This window comes from Oreochromis niloticus, linkage group LG15, assembly GCF_001858045.2.
Source record: "Oreochromis niloticus isolate F11D_XX linkage group LG15, O_niloticus_UMD_NMBU, whole genome shotgun sequence".
Lineage (NCBI taxonomy): Eukaryota > Metazoa > Chordata > Actinopteri > Cichliformes > Cichlidae > Oreochromis > Oreochromis niloticus.
Window position 1 is genome coordinate 33,851,997 of NC_031980.2, and position 20,430 is coordinate 33,872,426.

The 20,430-nt window shown below is 41.6% G+C and overlaps 1 protein-coding gene across 4 annotated transcripts in view; it reads right to left on the minus strand.

Moving 5' to 3' along the window:
- camsap2a (calmodulin regulated spectrin-associated protein family, member 2a) overlaps positions 1–20,430 on the minus strand; it is a 41,065-nt gene that overhangs the window by 4,084 nt on the left and 16,551 nt on the right. Inside the window, exons 4-15 of one of the 4 annotated variants that reach the window (XM_005453963.4) lie at positions 19,220–19,303; positions 13,949–13,981; positions 12,930–13,071; positions 11,992–12,131; positions 6,419–6,515; positions 5,905–6,001; positions 5,777–5,808; positions 5,616–5,685; positions 3,354–5,499; positions 2,299–2,435; positions 1,710–1,933; positions 1,072–1,144 (exon numbers count right to left, since the gene is read on the minus strand). In XM_005453963.4, coding sequence (XP_005454020.1) covers positions 1,072–1,144; positions 1,710–1,933; positions 2,299–2,435; positions 3,354–5,499; positions 5,616–5,685; positions 5,777–5,808; positions 5,905–6,001; positions 6,419–6,515; positions 11,992–12,131; positions 12,930–13,071; positions 13,949–13,981; positions 19,220–19,303 — 3,275 coding nt within the window. Of the gene's footprint in view, positions 1–1,071; positions 1,169–1,709; positions 1,934–2,298; positions 2,436–3,353; positions 5,500–5,615; positions 5,686–5,776; positions 5,809–5,904; positions 6,002–6,418; positions 6,516–11,991; positions 12,132–12,929; positions 13,072–13,948; positions 13,982–19,219; positions 19,304–20,430 lie in introns of all 4 variants that reach the window. The other 3 variants (XM_013273685.3, XM_013273686.3, XM_005453964.4) reach the window with 3 other exon arrangements.

The window sequence follows — 20,430 nt, forward strand, 5'->3', positions numbered from 1 at the left end:
AAAAAGGTCAGATACATTTTTGTGCAGGATTTGGCATTTACTTGCTCTCACTGTAAGACTCTTTGCATTTGGAGTATTTTAACTTCACAATATTAAATCAAATGCTGCTTTTTACATGGACACCACCAAATTACATGATCTGAGCCATGCATTTGTAAATATAAGCAAAGCAAATGCACAGTAAGAGCAATTAGGCCAACTTGTGCGACTAAACTGACCATATTAACAGGTCATTTCAGCTTTCCTTGAATAAAAAAAACGTGTTTATGACTTGATAGGATGGATGCTCTACCTCGGGTGTGCATTGGGTTTGTCAAGCAGTGGTTCTGAATAAATCACCTGGTGTTTTATCAGACGTAAATAACTAAAGCAGGTGTGAGAATTGGTGAGAACAGCACAGCAGAAGGGTGAGCAGGAAAGAAAAAAGTGATTGTTTTGTGATGGTGATACTGAAGGAAGCATAGCGGACCTGCTTTGAAGTTAGTTATGAGCGTCTTAACAAAAAAACATTTGCTTTTGCTTTAAGTGCTTACTCAATCCCTAACAAAACCCATTGTGGTCTAAAGGGTTTTCAGTGCAGGATTGGGCTCAGGACAGCATGAAGTGCCTTTAAGATTTCACCGTCAACCAGAAAAACTAACCTTCTCCTTCTCAGTTTAGGAGAGCCCAGAAAGTAGAGGAGACCGCTAGAGGCTAAACTAGAACTTCTGACGTTTGAAACAACATGAAAGGAAAGCGTTAAAAGGGAAGACTGAGAGAAAACAGGAAAAACATTAGATCGGAGAGTCAGAGTTAGTCTCCTGGTCCAATTAAATGCACATCACGGCAGGTGTGAAGGATAAAACTCCTACTGTAACACCGGAGAGGACAGCACGTGCTCTGCCTGAGAAGTCAGTGCGAATTTACTCTGTACTATATATCTGGATTTATATATGGATTTAAGGCTCTTACAGCAAGTAGAAAAGGTTAAAACAGTAAAATTATTTACTGCTGAATGGAACACAAAAATCTAAACCAAGTGTTAAACCTTTGTTTCATTTTGGGGGAAAAAAGAACCCAGTAACATCTCACCTTGCTGCTCTCTTCTCAGAGTGAATGCTGTCGCTGTCTCCCAGGTTGAGGGAAGCGAGGGACAAGCTGGAGACTGAAAAAACACGCTGGCGTGAACCTGGTTTTGAGATAGTCACACATGGCACGACACAACATGACACGATTACACCACAGCACGAATGAAAACACCGCCGGACTGTCTGCGGTGTTTTGTGCCACCTGCGACTGCATTAGAGCCTCAGTGCTGTGACTGAAATGTCTCACAACCACATATACATGCAAAACCGACTAATATGATGCATAATTAAACGCATATTCAGTAAAATCAGATCATATAATGCTTTTTTAAAATATACACATATCACACTTGCATACACTGATGCTGCACTGCTTCCTTCACCGTGAGGTTTTAATTTGTTATTTTAGAATAATTTTTCATGATATTAATTATTATTATTGCATTAATATCAATGCCATATATTAGCTTCATATTTTTACTATATAAAACAGCATTTAAGGAAACATCAGGAAGAAGGCAATGCTCAGCTGGTTGCTTAACACAGTCTAAGGTGGCACAATGCACTGCAGCAGCAAGATACTGATGTGAGAGATGAGATGGCATTGACCTCTCTAAGAGAGGGGGTCATCTCCATGGTTACCTGTGGCAGCCCTCACGGGGGTTTTGGGTGAATCCATGCTGTCACGATGGATAGACTTGGGTCGGCCTCGCCTCTGCTTGGCCCCCGCCGCGGGTCGAGGTTTAATGACGGTGTCCATGTCCTCCATCAGCTTCAGCTGCTTCCTCCTGAGGTACTCCTGCTTGATGAACTCCTTCCTGGCCTTGTCCTCCTCCTTCCTGACCCGCTCCTCTTCGGCTTTCAGTCTGAAGAGATGCATGGATGGATGGAAGGAGAGTTAGCAATAAGATACTTTGAAATGCTAAATTCACCATACAAGAGACAGTTAGCTGATCGATTGGTAAATATTGTACTGCACTGCTATTAAAAGAGACTAGTTATTTGGCAAGATGTTGAACGTTAATCAGGTCTATAAGTCTTAGATATATTAAGCAAATATTGGGATATAATGGGCTTGAGCAAGCTGTGAGGTTACTATAACTATCTTGTGATCTTGTGTTTCATAAATGGACAGAATGAAGAAAATATATGGAAGATAATAAAAAATGGAGACAAAAAATATGAAGAAAAAGTAGGAAAAAGATAACTTTTTTTTCTCAGATGGACACACCGAGCTTCCTCTTTCTTCTGCTCCAGCTCAGCTTCCAGCTGCATCTTCCTCTGCTGGCTCTCCTTTTCCCTTCGCATCCTTTTCTCCAGCAGTGCAGCCCTCTTCTGCGCCATGTTCTCCTCTGCTTTTCCATCCTCCTGTAGGAACACAAGGCAGCTGGGTTAAAATGTGTGTGTGAGGTAATTCAAGCTGCTGTGTCAATTTATGAATATTATACGTTTAGCTGTTTATCTGTTTTTCAAGCAAAGTTGACCTTCTGTGATTGTGATGCAAATCCAGAGCTGGCAGAACCGAGTGTCATTTTGATACCCAGTAAATCCTTTTTATTGTTGTTTTGTTCAATCTAATCTGATATAATGAAGAGATGACTCTAAACCTGGATTGTGGAAAGGTCAACGTGCTTTTGTAATATTAAATGAGACATTCAAAAGGGCTTGCAGAAGCCACAGAACAGAGGATTTTCTCAGGGCCAGAAAGAGCACATTCCTTTGAAGGCTTTCTAAACACTTTATTATGCAACAGACGCTTTGTTTCATGTACCTGTGGTTAACGCTGTAATATCTGAGTTCAGACTATAAATATAAACACATGTGACGAAATGAATTTGAATTCAGCTGTTGCTAATGGTGGCACAGCAAACTTCTAATGCAACTCAACTACAAATCTGATTCCTGTAGAGGTTAATTCATGTGACCGCTCATTGCTCATCCCTCTGTATCCACCCTCGTTTTCTAGCCGACCCATCTTCAGCCCCGTACAGCTGCGCCTGAATTATTCACAGCAGCCCCAGTTTTGTGACCCACATTGAAACCCAGACAGCAGTTAGCAGCAGCCTTAGAAGCTATAAAGGGGAAGATGATACTGTCCTCAAACAGCATATATCCTGTGCTATTTATCATCTTCTGCTAGGAACAAAAACTGTTTCCCTATGAAAACAATCATGTCTGCCCAATTACAATTACAATATGTATGTTTTTAAAATTTGTTTTCCCCTCAGAGACACGTTCAAATGCCACTCAGGTTGTGCGTGTGTTAATTTTTGTGATTTAGCCTACCTTGAAAAAGAAACCACGGCACAGCTTCTGTTCATCATCTAGGCCTTCCGCATCCCCCTGCTGCATTTCCAGGCTGTCATCCAGAGTTGGATCCTCTAGCGGTTTCACCACTGACAGAGGAACCTCAATCAAACTGCTTTTGGCTTGGCCAGACAATTCTGACTGGAAAGGGATCTCTGTTGGCATCACCGTGAAGGTCTCTACCACAGGGTGGGCTAGAACTTCAGGGAATGTTGACTCTAAAGTAGGTTTGAGCTCTACATCTGACTTCTGAACTTTCTGGTAATCTGTTTCCGTGTCAGTGGTCTTAGATTGGTGGGGAGCTTCTGTTTCCTGGGTTTGGGCATTAGTACCTACTTCACTTTGCTCTTTTTTGTTCTGCAGTTTTGGGGAGCTACAGGGGGAGCCGGCTATACCCACAAGCTCTCGCTCTGGGGAAAGGAGGGAATGTGTTTCCTTGTTTTCATCTGCAACTGGAGCGACCGTCTCCAAATTGGCGGTTGCTGGTTTCTCCCCCATGTAAACGAAGGAACTTGCCAGGGGCTGGCAGGGAGAAAATCGGCGTAGCCTTGGGATGCTATCGACAGACTGCGGCGCGGTTAGGACGCGACTGTAAGGGGCCAGCTTGAGCTCGCTGGGTCGAGCGGTGCGAGGATTACGTGAGTGAAAGGACGCAGATTTCCGTTTGATGCTGGTTGGAGAGCGGTGGGTGGAACGAGGGGAGTCAGCGGGAGAAGAGGGTCCCGAGGATCGAGTGACGGCTCCGGCTCGACCGTGCTTCTGTGGCGAGGGGTTTGTATGTGGAGGAGGGATGACCCACGCCTGCTGCTGTTTTTGCTCCCTCATGGCCATGATTACTTCTTGCTGCTGAGCCAGGCGCTGCATCTCAGTTTGGAGAAAGGCCAAAGAGTGGTTGAGTTTCTCAATTGAACGGGTATACTCTGTGAGATCCACTTCCGTCAGCTGAGCGTGGCTTTGTCCGCCTTCCTCACCTGCACCGGGAGATTTTTGCCAACAGGAAGCCGTGCTGCTTTGCTCTGCCCCGTCAGGTGTGTCTGCCTTGTTCCTCCCAAATTTAAAGGTGGGACTTGTACTTGCCGACTTTCCTTCTCCCTCAGTTTTTCCTCCTTCTTCTCCACTTGCTGCACCGTCACCTTTTCTCTTTACCACGTTTAGGAATGCAGAGTGGCCCATCTTTTGCCGATGCCTTGTGAAAGCTGCCTCCACTTTCTTCTTCTGTGCCTCAATAGCTTTCCGTTTCTCCTCGAGCCTCATCCGCAGCTGCACCATCTCTGTAGCCATGACCTGAGCAGGGTCATTGGGTGGAAGCTGGACAGGTGTGAGTGACGGCTGTGAAATAGGGGGCAGTGTGGTTTGTTGGCGGACCGGGCTGTGCTCAGGGGTCGGGGCCCATGAGACAGATAATGGGAGCCCAAATTCAGAGCCCTCCGGAGTGGTCTTCAGAGAGCTGCTGCTGCCCCTTCCTGAGTCTGGTGCTGATGGATTAAGCTTTTTCATCTTCTGCTCAGCAAAGCTAGTCATCTTTACTGCTGAAGGGGATTTGCTTTGACTGCTCGGGCAGGGGCTTGGCGTGTCCATGTCCAGCTCCATGTTCACAGAGCAGTCTTTCAGAGAGGAATCTTCATCCAGCATGTCCTCTGTTTGGATATTGATGCCAGTGTCCACTTCTGTGGTGTCCGTGGTGCTCAAAGGTCCTTTGGAGTCCACCTCTGACACTGGATCTAAAGCACCAACGCCGGCACCATGTTCCTGACTATGCAGAAAGAAACCATTGTTGATGCCCTCCACTGGTGGCCTGGTTGGGCTTTGGATAATCTGGAGGGCTTCCTCCATGGAGGGAGTTGTTTCCATGACTCCTCCGTGTCCGTTGGAGTACCCTTGCTTGCTCGGCCCCATGCCAGCAAGGCTGTCTGGGCAGCCTTCCTCTTCAATGCCAACACTCTGACCATTCACTGGCTGGAAGGACAGGTTACGCTTCATTCCACGGGGCATGTGGAGGACCTTGAAACCAGAACCGTCATCCGTGCTGACAGACCTGACCATGCCACGTGTGGAGGGAACAGTGGCAGGCGCAGACTCCTCTTTATCAAAGGGGATGTCAAAGGACACACCGTAAGGCCCAGATCTTAACAGAAAAGACAAAACAAAACAAAAAACAACAAGAAATTGTAATTTAATTTTGCAGATTTGGTTAACAAATTATAAAAGGTTACACATAAAGAGGGCAACAATAACACTCACCTCTTCTCTTTTGGCCAGGTACCGAGATTGCCATCAACAAAGGACATTGAGGTTGACCTCTTGATCTCTCCTAGAAGATGCATATGATGAGTAAAAATGACAACAGAAGGCTTTTGTATATAGTTTGTATGTATTTTCATAAATCTAAAAATTATAATTACCTGAGTTTCGGGGCTGGGGCCGCAGGGGTAAACTTGAGAACGAGAGAGGGAAATGACAAACATGATGATGGGAACGGAGAATTTTCTGCCACCTGATTTCTCGTCATTGTAACTTGGTGCTAACATACCTGGGTCTTTCAGGGCTTGGGGGCCTTTCCATAAAACTCTTCTTAGTTGCCTTGGAGATGGGGATTGTCGGGAAATTCTTCAACAAGGATGAGGGCTCTGACGTGATAAGACAAATAAAAATGATCAGACTGTGGTTTTTCAATAGACACAATGTAATATTGCATGATCCTTACCTGATTAATTTGTGTATGATTCAGAGAAAAAAACATTACCATACTTGGTTACTGCTGCTTCACTACAAACCGTGACATTAGCATGACTATAGCTACTTTAAATTTCATTGAAATGGCATTACATTTTAGGTTAGCTTTCCCTTCATCCATAGTTATAATGATTTGTGTTTATTGGAAGTGCGTATGTTGGAATGAACGTCTGACCATAAGGTTGATTATGCGTCTATGTTCGATCATGTGCGCTTTAATGTCTGAATTTTATTTAAAAGTGTGAAACAATTTGTGTTTCCTTGAAAAGTGCTATACAAATAAAGTTGCAGGGTTAGAATTTCCCACTTGCCTGTGCCTTCGTTCTCGAGCTTTCTTGGTTTCACAAATGACGGTTTGACCACCTCAAACCACCAAAACAGCTCTGCCATGAACACCAGATAGTTATTCTGGGGAGGAAAACAAGAGCAAGATTAAAACCATTCAAAACACATAAATGCTATAGCACAGGGAATAACATCTGGATGTGTCCAAAAGAGCACGTGGAACTTCATTCAACTGCATTGTCTGATTTGTCCAGCAGGTGTCTCTGTTAAGCTGAGGTATCATAAATTTGTATTGTATCCAGTCTATATGTGACTAATTACCCAAGCCTGGAGCAGTTGATAGAATATCCTCTTTAAGAGAAACATGCCTCACAGTTCAAACGACTGTAGAGTCATTTACAGGGAAATTATATTTTCTGTGTGTTGGCTCAGGTAATGTAAATGATGCTAAAGCAAATAGTACCAGTGCCAGTCGAGAAGCGATTAAGACATTAACCTCATTTACAAAATAAAGGTCACCTGCATCCAACCTGAATGAGACTGAGTGTCAGAGCTCAAAGGGATTTAACACTGCTGTGCCAGGTCATGTCCACGTTTGAATCGGCTCAACATACACTAGGAGGTGAAACTGCTGGAGGAGAGTGCACTGCGCTGCAAAAAAACATCAATCTTACAAAGTCCCTGACTCAGTATTTCATTCTCCCAAAGCACTGTTGTTTGTTTCCTTATAATAATGGGAAAAAAGCTTATTCTGTAGAAACATTGCCTTTCTTCTGCTCCCTCTTTCTAAATTCTTTCAATCTGTCGCTGTCTTGACACAAAGCAATGACCAAATAACATGTCTCCAATCCAAACAGATGAGATTCATTTACAGTAATCAATTTCTGCTGAATTATCAGGCCAGATTGTCCAGTTTTTCTTTATTCACTCACAGACGCACACGAATGCAAATGGGTGGAGTAAAGCACGACCTTGAGGAATCCCACCCTCTACCAGCTCTCAGTCCACGGTCTCCAGACAAAGACAACGGTGCGTGCTCCAGCTCTAAAGAAGCCTGACTCAAGTCATGAGCAGCATCTTTCTGTACCAGTCAAACACCAGAGCGCACGTGTCAACTGAAGCACAAAAGCACACCAGGAAGGACGGAGGCAATTAACACCAGCACCCTGGTTGGCTGTGGGGGGGGGAGGTGTTACTGCAGCATTTCACATGGTTTTGTTTCTCATCTAATTCACATGCGAGCGTGCAGGGCTGGAAGAAGACGAAAAGGTGTGTCTGCTGCAGAATGCTGCTCTGCTGGTGTGAGAAGCAGTGGAGCACATGGTTAACAAAGTCGTTAAAGTCCAGTAAAGCAAAAGATGATCAACTTCCCATTTACAATTTTTTTTATTCTTCTGATGACTGTGGGATTAAAAAGCAAAGAATTACTAATGGACTCCAAATCAAATAGTGCCGGTTACCTTTTAGGTGTTCAGCATGTGAAGCACTCCTCAGAAGAAAGAAAACGCAGGAAAAAAATGACTGAATGAGAAAGAGACAAAGATCTCCTGTCATCCGCCCTGCCCAGATTGGTGCCACCAGCTTACTTGTTCTCTCCTCCCATCTGTTCGCCCGACTACTACTGACACACCAGGTGTGAGTGTTTTTGCTTAATACCCCCAGCCTCAGCACTCACACACACACACACACACTCAGTCTGATCCCTAAAACCAACCACTGCACCACCACCACACCTATCTCCCCAGTGAATGACATTACTGCCTTGTGGGTTGCCAGGTCTGCAGCATTGCCAAATTTGGCTGTCTGCAGATTTGAGTGTGTGACGCTCAGAATGAAGTCAGATTGGTGATTACTAGAAGACTAGAAGATCAGAGCTGAGAGTGGTGGGGTGGGGGTAGCTAATCCACTTTGCGGGTATGGGAATAAACACCCTCCCCCTCCTCCCCTGTATGTGCCACACACACACACACACACACACACACACACACACACACACACACCAGTGAAACATTCAAATGCACAGGAAAATATATACCAACAAAGCCCCTAGAAATGATGTTATCCAGCTCAGCGCACGATGAGGCCTATAGCCACACAGTGAGCATTCAGAGGGAATTAATCTTAACAGTCACTGGGCCAGAGGGTTGATTAAAGGATCTACGTCCAGCAGCCAGCCAGACAGACTCACTCCAATCTGGAAAAACCACCCTTTGATCTATCGCCAAGTTTATCAGACAGCTGCCAGACGCCTATTGAAGGACGGTAGGAGAAAACATTTGGATTTTTAGAAGCGATTGCTCAGAGACGCCTAGTATCAAACATCATATTACTTCCTGTAACCCTGCCACTCTTTACCTGACAGTGAAGAGAAATTATAGTAGAGTACAATGTGTGTTTACTAAAGCTACGGCTATTATATGTAATCCTGTGTGCCACTTTTGGTCAAAGAAGTAAAAGTGCCATCCTTCACAGCTGACAGTCAGATCACAAACAAATGACTAATCACGTTGAAGAGGGAGGTTATGAATTATAGTAAGGGTGTTAACTGCCCCCTCAGGGCAACCACAGCATGTTTGCGAGGAACCTCCTGGTACAAAAGGAGCAGGTGAATTTCATTTATCTTCCTCGAGTCCACAGATATTGCCACTATGATGTCTGAGGAATTAATTAAACATAGAGCCAGTAAATGGGAGAGGGTTGAGTGATTTAGTGGTCTGGTGTCCATTAGCAAAGAATGGTCTTAGGTAATGTATGTGATATATGGCTTTTGGTTTCCTTACAGAAAGGAAGAAAGTGTTTTGCATCTTACTAAGGTATACTGAACATAATGTTGAGTCAACCTGTCATCACCATACATGCAAATTTTGTGTACCTTGAGAGGAAAGAGTGCAGACTCTTAATCTTGGAGAGGGCTACATATTTACCAGAAAGAGACCTGGTGTCTGACATGAAGATATCAGGCAGACTAATGTGGGGGTGTGTGGGCAATAAATGTTCCCACTGTAACGCTTCATGCTCTTTTCCAATTTTCTGCATCTGATTTCTTAGGAGGACTGATAACATCTATTAAATTATCTTTTCCACACCAGCTAGAGTTCATCATTTAAGCTAAAGTGTAGCATCTTCCAGGTTCTCTCTTTACTACAATCCTATATTCTGATGTACTTCATTGTCACGTGTTATATCATATGAATTATGACCATTTTTAATGTCAATAAATTGAAAAGTGTGTTTTAACTGTGAAAAACCACCAGCTCTAATCTCTGCTAACCACATCTGGCAGCAGCATTAGCAGAGGGACACTTTCACAGAGGCAAAGTGTGAGTCTGTTGTGTATGTTACTGTAACACGTGTGCCCAATCTTGTCATCACTTTCCCAAAAGATGCTGTCCCATTTACTCTGTTTCCTCCCGTCTTCTCCTTCCTAATTGTTTCAAACTGTGTTATCACACCTTCTTGTCGCTTCTCTCCTGTTTCCACTTTTTTCCACATCAACACCTCGTGCGCCTCCCCTCCTCTCTAATGTGGCGGCTCAGTCTCTATAATAAGGTCTCCATCAGCATGCCGGGCAACAACATACGACCACCGAGGGTGTGACTCCCTGCAATCTGGGTCAAGGTTACAGAATCTAACTAGTTCTGTGTGCACTCGTGTCTGCCGCACTGCTTCTCTCAGGCAATTACTGTGCCTGCTGAGACTGCTCTACCCCTCCTGAAATCACTGTCAGCAAAATGCTGCTAATGGCTGGTTCACAAAACTTGGTGATTATTTTTTTGACACCATGTTGAACAGAATGCATGTGCTTTGGGCTGAAATTAATATGTCTCTTTTGCTTTTGCTTTTTTTTTTTTTTTTTTTTAGAAATTTTGTGCAAAATAAAGCATTTAAAGGGCACTTTCCTCTAAATATGAATACATTTCATTAGTTTAGGTATATAATGATGCTTTCAATACTTTCAAACTTCATCATTCTGCTGGATATCAGCTTCAAAACAGCTTTTTTCAGCATGTTTTTCTTTTAGATATTAGACATGTTTTAGTCAGTTTGGACAGTCCCCTGAGGTTTGTCCTTTCAGTGACCTGTATTCTGTGTATGCTCAGAGCTCTCCTACATCTGAGGACATGCTGAGGTGACAGTCAGGGAAAGTCAAACTTATCCAGACACATCAACTTATTTTTCCCCTGCCTGTGCAGCTCTCGGGCAAAACACACTGAGAACGACACAGTAAAAACAAACTCAAGCATGAGAGAGGGAACGTTAGATCAAACCACTGAGCAAACACAAGTGCACTGCGATTGTGGCAACCACTGGGTATAATGGCAATTTGATGATAAATTAGTAGGTATGCAACAGAAATATACATATATATATATATATATATATATATATATATATATATATATATATATGTATATATATATATGTATATATACATATATACATATATACATACATATACAGCATATATATATATATACATATGTATATTTATATGTGCAGTATGCACACCAGCTGACCAAGTAAACACACTGAAATGTTGTGGATTCAAAGAGAGAGTGGAACATTAGTGAGAGGGTAAAATAAGCTCTTTCCTGTGTGTCTCGAGTGACCTATATATGTTTTTATGGTAACGGCAGAAAAGCAGGGCAAGGAGTGAGTTTAATGTAAAATGCGGACTGTCTCCATGGCACTCCAGCTGCAATACACATTCATACACCAAGAAACCACACACACACAGAGAAACAACAGTGTTACAGACGAGAGAGGACTGAAGGATTTATAAATCAGAAAGGTCTCTGTCAAGAGAAACTAATACTGTCTGAGAAAGGTCAGCAAACATGAGGAGAAACATCATTAGTAAAATTCCTTAAGAGCAGCGGCAACACAAACGAAATGAAAATTTAAATGAAATAAACGAGCAAAAGAAAAAAGATGGTTGGAGAAGAAGAAAGAGTAACTACAGAAGCTAATTAGGAAATGAAGATGAAAAGAAAAACAATGGAAAGCAAGTTAAAGGACAGAAAAATGAACGCATGCATAGATTGTTTGGAGGAAAAGGCTGAGTGGAGCTTGTGGCTGGTGAAGACGGATAGTTTGGACTAAAAGTTTCTTTTCCACAGCTGACTCACCACACTGGCCTACACTGCTGCACACTTCTCTTGTTTCATTTAGCCTGGATCTAACACCACATGGGGTTCTAATCTGTGTCGGCACAACACTTATGAATAATTTTAAAGTGTTTTGGAAAAAAGTCATCAACTCTGACTTGGACTGACATCGCACACTAGTGTTTTAAATAAAGCAGGCGGCACTGCAGACTGGGATTGGATTTTCTGCTAACAGACATTTTCTACTGGGTCCCATTCTAAAGTTTTAGCAGCTGAAATTCTATTTTTGCAACACTGTAATGACTAAGAGTGAAGAATCTGTTTACAGTGACAACCATGAGATAGCCAAGCAACAAGTAAACCAACAAATCAAGATCAGCATCAACAATGCGAGCCACAGATCCCACCATGAACGCGAATGCAGTGCCTAAAAATTTATTCTTACAATCTTATATATTAACTTAAGCAAGTATTTCATTAGACAGTAGTACCTTGACGGTGGAGGAGGCGTAGAGCATGTCTTCCAGGCTGAAGTGGCAGCAGCTGTTCAGGTTGTCTTTGCAGAAGTCTTGTATTAGCTGCAGGTTGTACAGTCGATCAGCCAGACTCATATTCTCCTTCAGGCAAACATCTAGGAGGGCAGAGAGATCCATCAGGTGTCACTGTGACGCAGTACGAATTTGATGATTGAAGTCGGTCTGGTTACAATGCAGACGTCAGTGTTTTCCTTTTTACTGTGCTGACAGTAATAGTTTAAGATCAGTGATGGAGCGCGTTCAGAACAATGCTGTGTGTCTTTTTAGGAACTGCTGAGGCATTTATAGCGTAAAGTTTTGTGAACGTCTGCCTGACCAATCAAAACACTCCACAGTAGGCATCAACTGGTGGTTGGACGTAAGGTAATTACATCACATTGCTGATGAAGTGTGTGTAATAGCTGGCCAAACACACACAAACACACCCCCGCACCACATACATCCACAGTCATTTATCAAAGCTGAAACAATCACAGGAACAAAAGATCAATCAGGAAACACTGTTCATTTAAACACAGTAAACAACATTTCCTGATTGATTTTTGTTCCCCTCATTGTTGTCTGTGCGTTTGCATATTTGTCTTGATATTAACTCGGCTCTTTGGCAACATAATGTGATTATCTTGAGTCTATTTTGATGTTTGATCTATTGAATAAACCATTAACTCTTTCCCTCATAAAGAAAACATTTGACGACCTCCCCCTGTACTCTCAATTATGAGTTTTGACACCTCAATATGTACCAATAAGACACATTTTGGGTTTAGTTGTTTGGTCAAATAAGCAATTAACCGCTGGTAGATACATTACTGTCATGTTGTACTTACTTATTATCAAGCCTCCTTTAACTGGAAATTCCACTGACCCACCCACTCCTCATGCTTGTTTCTTACCATCCAGTGGCAGCAGCTGAGGACAGTAAAAGTGCAGCAGCGCACCCAGGGCCGAGCCATCTGTGCTGTCTTTTAGCAGGTTGTCCACTGGGGGGATCCAAGGAACCGGCTGGGTCGAGGCCTGCTCCTTCCTGTAGCGAGCCTGCAGAACGTAAAGTACTATAAACCCAGGCGCTTGTGCAAAATTATCAAGCCTACACCTACAGCAGCTATTAAGCCAAATTCCTCCTGCTGTTTCTTACTGTTTCACTAATGACAGCAGCAAAATTAGGGAAGTATAATGGAGCTTTAAAGCAGCAACAAGCGCTGCAAGGCCTCATTGAATTCACTCATGTATTAAAGTAAGTGAACAGCTATGGAGCCTTGTTGCAACTGAAAAGGAAAAAGAACTGGCACGAGAATGAAGAGAGCTGCATGATTGAAGTAAGTATCACTGATTATTATTCCAGATGTCATGACGTGACCTTAATTATTTTCTCCTTATATTACAATGAGCTCTTGTTTATGTGGACCATCTTCATCTTCGCACGGATTGAGGAATTACACACAGCTCTGTATGGAAAAACATTGAAATATTGCCATTTCCTTATCACTTTGATGTGTATAGTAACTGTGGGAGCTTCTATATTTCTAAAAGTGAATAATAATCAGTGATTTCCTAAGATTTTATAGTTCAACCTTCCAGTTAGCAATACAAGGAAGTATGTTAGAGACACAAATAATGGCTATATTGACTTTTGTAAACTCAGGCTCATGTACAGAACATGGTTAATGATGGACACTCAGATATTAACTGTCATTTACAGCCTACTTTGTCTGCTTTCAATTAAGAATAGCAATAATCACATGCATACAGCACTTGTAAATCAAAACAGGAGAAGAGAGAAAATATCTGGTTTATATCACAGTGACTGACTGATGCACACATGATAAAACGATGGCGATCGGAAAGAAAGAGCAATGAAAGACAGTCACTCTGGACACAGATGAAAGAGCACAGCACTGATTAGTTCACTTACAGGCACAAGCTTCATGTACCACTTTGTTGGAGACTGCAGATGCACAGCAAAGGGAAAAGACAAACAGCAACAAAGAAATACCTGTTAGTCAGATTAGTTGGTAATGGGATTAGTATTACAAGCAAAGACATGACAAACCCGCACCTTTATCAGAGTGTACAAAAAGACTGTATACAGCAGGCTGTTACTTATTACACATATATTACGGTTGCTTTGGGTTTCAGAGTTACCGTGTACTTTCCTCACGTCAGCTCGGAGGCTCAGTCTTTAAAGATACATGAAAACACTACACCACGACTATTTTCCACCAGCTGACAGTCGATGTGTTAAACCTCAAATGGAACTTTAGACTTAAGCATCAAATTCCCCTGAAAAAAGATCACATTGTCTCCTGAAACATTTAACTGAAATTTTAATTGCTCACTTTTACCTCACGTTACCTCAGTGGAAAAAAAAATGTATTACTGTAACCAAACTGTCAGCTATCCAGTGTCACTGTAAGCTGATTCCAAAAAGGAGAGGATTGCCTCAGTTAACAGCTAATTCCCACGCTACGGAGAAGCATCAAAGACCTAAAATGTAAGTGCCACTCAAGAGGTCTGCGAGCCCTCGACTTCAAAGCCACACAGTGAGTCGTGAGAAGATACAGCTGCTTTGTTCTGAAACCTTCAAAAGTAAATATTAATGTCAGCCAGAGGAAAAATAAATATTAAAGACAGCAAAGAGGATGAAAGGATCAATAGTAGCTTTCGAAGATTCTTCTGATTTGATTGGTGCCACAGCTGTCTGAATGATAATTTGATTTGGCTTCTAATCTTTGATAATTCTACTTCCCTTAAGCTCACTGAAACGGAACGATTCTTGACCTCAATAAAAGTATCATAAACCCTGCAGTCACATCACCTCTCCAGGCTGAGCGACATCAACAAAAACAACAACAACAACAACAACAACAAAAAGCTGTACCCAATCTATGACCTCACAAAGTCAGTGCAGGCCAGCAGCCCAACTTCAACATTTGGCTGTCAGTTGGGGAACACGGCAAACACAGAGATCAGGATTTGATCACTTCTCAGGCTCTCATCAACATTCTGTCTCTTTTGGAAAAATATACTCACAAATCACGAATGTTTTAACTTTTATTTTCTCATTTTAACCCGAGTGTAAGGTTGTGTTTATGAAGAACAAACACAATGAAATTTTGCAGCAAGGTAACCAAAACTACTCCAAACCCTGCTGTCCCAGTTTGAGAGCAAGACAGAGGAAATGGATGCTGTCTGTATCTAATGTGATGATTTAAGGCTGGTTAGACAGAGAGTAAAATCTCCACCAATCAAACTCCTGGGGAGAGGTAATGCCCACTTTTATCATCTTACAGCAAAGCACACACATGCAAGCGCCCTTTACTACTGTATTTAAACACACACACACACCCCACCCAAATTCACCCCAGTCATTCCCCTACTCTCTCTCTCTCTGTGTTACTAGCAAAGTTCATCCTTTCATACAGAGGATGATGTCCGGTTGAGCTGCAGCTCAGCTTTGGCAACTTTAAAGAATTAGTCTTCCCTTCTCTGTCCGGACGTGCCTTTGCAGCTCCCTCCTCTTATTCTCCACCCACCATCACCTCTGAATATAATGCAGTAGGTTGAAATAAAAACACCGTTGCCCTGGTGAGCGTCAGTCTGTGTCTCTCTATGCCTGACTGAGACAGAGGCTGTGTGCGTGACTCACACTGCAGTAATACTGCAAAGACTAAAGGGGGGGAAGTATTTGGAGGTGGGGAGTGATGGAGGTACAGGGAGAGAATAGATGAATGTGCTAGACATAGACACACAAAAAAGAAAGTAGCTATAAATTTTGCATGTAATTGTATTTTTTCCCTTTGCTCTTCTGGGTGTTTTTAACTCTTACTTTTTTTTTAAATAAAAAAGTAAAAACAAAACAAACAAAAAAAAACCCAAAACACTTTTTTAGGCTGAAGGCTGCAAGTGAGACATCACAACAACACCAACACATTTTATATTGTAAGGTGAAGACCCTGCAATAATAGAGAGAAAACCCAAACAATCAAATCACCCCCTTTGAGCAAGCACTTGGTGACAGTGAGAAGGAAAAACTCCCCTTTAACAGGAAGAAACCTCGGGTTAACCAGGCTCAGAGAGGAGCAGCCATCTGCTATTACTGGTTGGGGCTGATGGGAGGAAGACAGGACATAAGACATGCTATGGAAGAGAGCCAGAGATTAACAATAAGTAACGATTGAATGCAGAGATGTGTATAAACATATACAGAGTGAAAAAAGAGAGGGGAAGAAGAAAGAGCCTATTGTGGCATAACTAAGGGATGATTCAGGATCACCTGATCCAGAGAAACTTTAACCTTAGAAAAACTCTTTTTAAAAAGTTAAATGCAAACATAGTGACGGATAAATGTGGACTTCAATTCATCTAAAGGTGTAAAACAGCAGCATCCAATGACTGTGACTTTCTGCAGTGGTTGGACAATGTCATAAGCAGCCATAAGCAAACACAAACACACAACAATCCGCAAAAGCCGCCCAGAGGTGACAAATGATGTTACCAAAAAGCCAGCTCTCCAGCTCGGGGGCCAAACATGCAGACTGTGCTGACACCCACATTGACAGGGCAAGTTAAAGCCATTCCGCTTTAAAAAGGGTTTTCTTATACAATAAGCATGACAAAAATCCGATGATGAAATGATGATGCGATGGCACTTTTTCCTTCAACTTCACCAATTAAAGTGTGTGTCATCCTGTGTGTTTGTAGGGGCTAGCTGAGGCATGCAGTGCTGTGTCTGCATACTGACTGGTCAGATCAGGATCAAACACTGTGGAAGTTTTCCCCAGCCCTGGGACTGTGACTGGAAATGCACACACACACTAAAACACATTGGACAGGGTTACAATTTTTACCCTTAGGTGAACTTTCTCACTCTCTAAACATCTCTAGGAAAAAGCATCACTGACAGTGTTAGTGCATGGACTTTTTGCCTGATTTAACTCGGGGTAGAAAGGAAATTTGAAAAAACAGGAAGGCCAGAGGAGCAAGGGTCAAGAAAGGTTATTGGATGGGATGATAGAGAGAGTCTGGAGAGGGAGGAATGGAGTAACTAAAAAGAAAGAAAAGAACAAACTGCTGATAAATGTCAGCTGAATTTTATTACATTTTTTTATGGTTATTAAGGATGAGTTGACTTTCAGGGGTCAGCGGTACCCACTGCATCATTAAAAAACTCACAGAAGGGTGACTTCATAGTAAAAAAAGTAAAAATAATGAATGATCTGGAGTCGAGAAACAGGCGCACAGCATGAAGGATAAGGATAAAGGTGAATACACGGATGACATCATCCATCTCCTCCTCCTCTCCTCCCTCTTCTCTTATCATTCTGCTTTGTCAGGTTGACAGAAAGTGGCTGCCATACCAACCTTGCCCCTTTGCTACTGCTCCATAATACTAAATGTAGCTTGACTGTTAGCACACAATGAAGTCATAACGACACTAAATCCACACACGCACAGATGTTTCATCTGAAAAATATATCAGGATTTTATTGCTATTGTTAAATGAGTTTCCACAATAATAAAGTCATAAATGACAAAGATGCGATTCGGGAAATCTGGAGCATTTGCTGCCCCCCCTGCTATTACTGGAGCCCAACTTATTCCTCCTTATCAAATAACCTCTGTGACAAAGAAAGCAAGGCAAAAGGGACAAATATAAGATTTAGGGCAGACTGGAATGTAGGCCATTTCTTTTTGTGCATACTTGATGTGCATAGCTGCTTCATAGGAAAACCCCCAGTTGCTTTAAATCTGATAACACTGTGGCGGTTAACTGAATTAGCCCGAAATGCTAGTAATGCTTGATAAAACAATAGATAAGCAACATCATTATCACAAACTCTTACATCCATATTAACACTATTATATATTATGGACAGCCAGTCCTTATGCAGACCCACATAATTTGTGTATCATTTAAAATACTAAGAAGGTGACAAAATTAATATTACCTATTGACATATTATATCATAACGTAATAGGGTATGCCGTCTACTATATGACACCTGTATAAATAAAACTTCAGAAATTTGTTTGTCTCTGGCTCTCTTGTCATGTCACCCTCCCCTCACCACAAACATTGCAGATGGCCGCCCCTCCCTGAGCCTGGTTCTGTTGGAGTGTTAAAAGGGTGTTTTTCCTTCCCACTGTCGCCAAAGTGATCGCTCATAGGGGGTTGTCTGATTATTGGGGTTTTCTCTCTACTACTCATTACTTGAAGTGACTGTTCTTGTGATTTGGAGCTATACACATAAAATTGAATTGAATTAATTAAATAATTTACATTTCCATTTATATATTTAATAGTATTGATGACTAAACAGCACACAAGGTGATGCATATCAGTGGCAAAATGCAGTCAATAAAGCCTATTCTGTCTCACATTATGTATTAAATAATACATCACATATGCTATTTACTCTCAGTACTATGTAGTCCTGTTGCAGGTATACTGTATCTGTGAACATATGCACTGGTATAGACCTGCTTAAGAGATTTATGAAGTATTTGAATTTAAAGAAGGACTTTATGAGATTTCAGTTAATTCATTTCCACCCATGAGAGGCATTACTCAGTGAATCACTTAATTATTTACTGCAAATGCAGTGACAAATTACAGAATCCAACATGGATTACTTAAATACAATAAACAGACACACCAGCCTGTCTCATTGCATTCTAAATTACTGCTGATAGTAGAGTCGGTTATATAACTGGTTTGGACTGTGGGCTGGACCCTGAACTTGGGTCACCCCTGATTGCCTCATTAGACTGGAGAGTGCTGATGTTCTGGTAAAGGCAAAGATTAAGTGACTGAAGCATGCAGAGTTGTCAGAGCAGATAAACTCATTATGGTGTTGAAGAAGTAACCTGGTCTTATCTCTCCCTCTCTCTGTGTGACTTAATTAAGACAGATTGAGCGTAATCTAAAGCTCAGACATCTGTGAGTCAGATTTTCTTTGATGGCATCAGGATTTTAACAGCTTAACTTCTGTCCAGGAAGCTGTTCCCAGACATTAAAGTGACAAATATCTGTCAGTCAAAAGGCGAATGTGGCGATAATTCTGTTAAGCAGAGCCAATAGTTTTACTTTGCTTCTGTTTACTGTCCGACAAACATTTATGTTTTTATGCCTAGTTTGTGAAGGACTAAAGATGAGAAACTGAAGGGGAAAAAAAACACCTACCCGAGGACTCCCAGCAGTCTCAGTGCCCTGCGTTTCCTTCTTCCTTTGCTCCTGCGCCACAATCTCTTTCAGATATTCATTTACCTGAAAGAGAGAACACAAAGAAGTTTAAAATGACCCGAGCCACAAAAAGCATCAATAAGCAAATTATAAGGAGCAGTGTATGACTCAAATTGCTCTCTTAGAAAGCGTAACAGCCTAATTAGTTTTGTTATTTTAAGTTAGTTTCCATAGTTTATTTTCAAATTGGTAACCTTAATACTGAAATTTTAGTTTCCACATTATTGTCCTGCCAGTAATTAAAGTAACATATATAAAATATTCAAAAACAGTGACCCCATGGCCATCTTTTATTTCTTATTACGAGCTGATTCAAAGGAGAAAGCAGTCCTGGTCCATTTTTGTAACTTTGTTGTGATTTCTACAGTAAACCACGACACCAGTCTGTGGATTATACTATACACGTTTTATATTAAATTTACTTTATTAACAATGAATTTAAGTGGAGCTGAATTGATTTTATTTAAATCTAGCATCCAAAAAATAATTTGAAAAATTAGTTAAAAATGTGAAATCAGTAAAACACAAGTGGAACCCAACAGAGAGCCATATGTCAGATCAGTGGGACACCAAGACCACACCTCCTGTTTGCTGTTGTAAGTGTGTGTATGTGTGTGTGTGTAGCTGAAAGCTGGCAGCAGCTCCTTGTCTCTATTAGAGGAATGCAAACAGACTGTTGTAGATTCTTTAGTACTATATGGAGGAGCAGCCATATGTGTCTGCAGATGATGACCACAACCACTTACACGCTTAGAAATTCTGATTTGCTATGATAGCATAAGTAACACTTTTGTAGGGCATGTTTCATAGGTTCATTCATATATAGCCTAATGTAACATGGTTTAAGTCTCTATATTAAATGTCAGTTTGCTGATATAAGAATGCTTTGTACCTGAACTAACACACAGACTGAACACTGACTTATCTCCTGCAGATGTGACTGTAAAAATCTTTGTTTTCATTGTGGCACAATAGAGCTAAATTTAATGAATTTTCTATAGGTATCAGGATTATAAACAATAACAGGATAATAACAAACAGCTCTACAAATTTTCTGTTTATTTCTTCATATCTTTTTGTGTTTTTTGAATTATTACATTATATGTAGTACACAGTATGATAATGTCTAAGGCAAGACAGGCAGGAGAAAA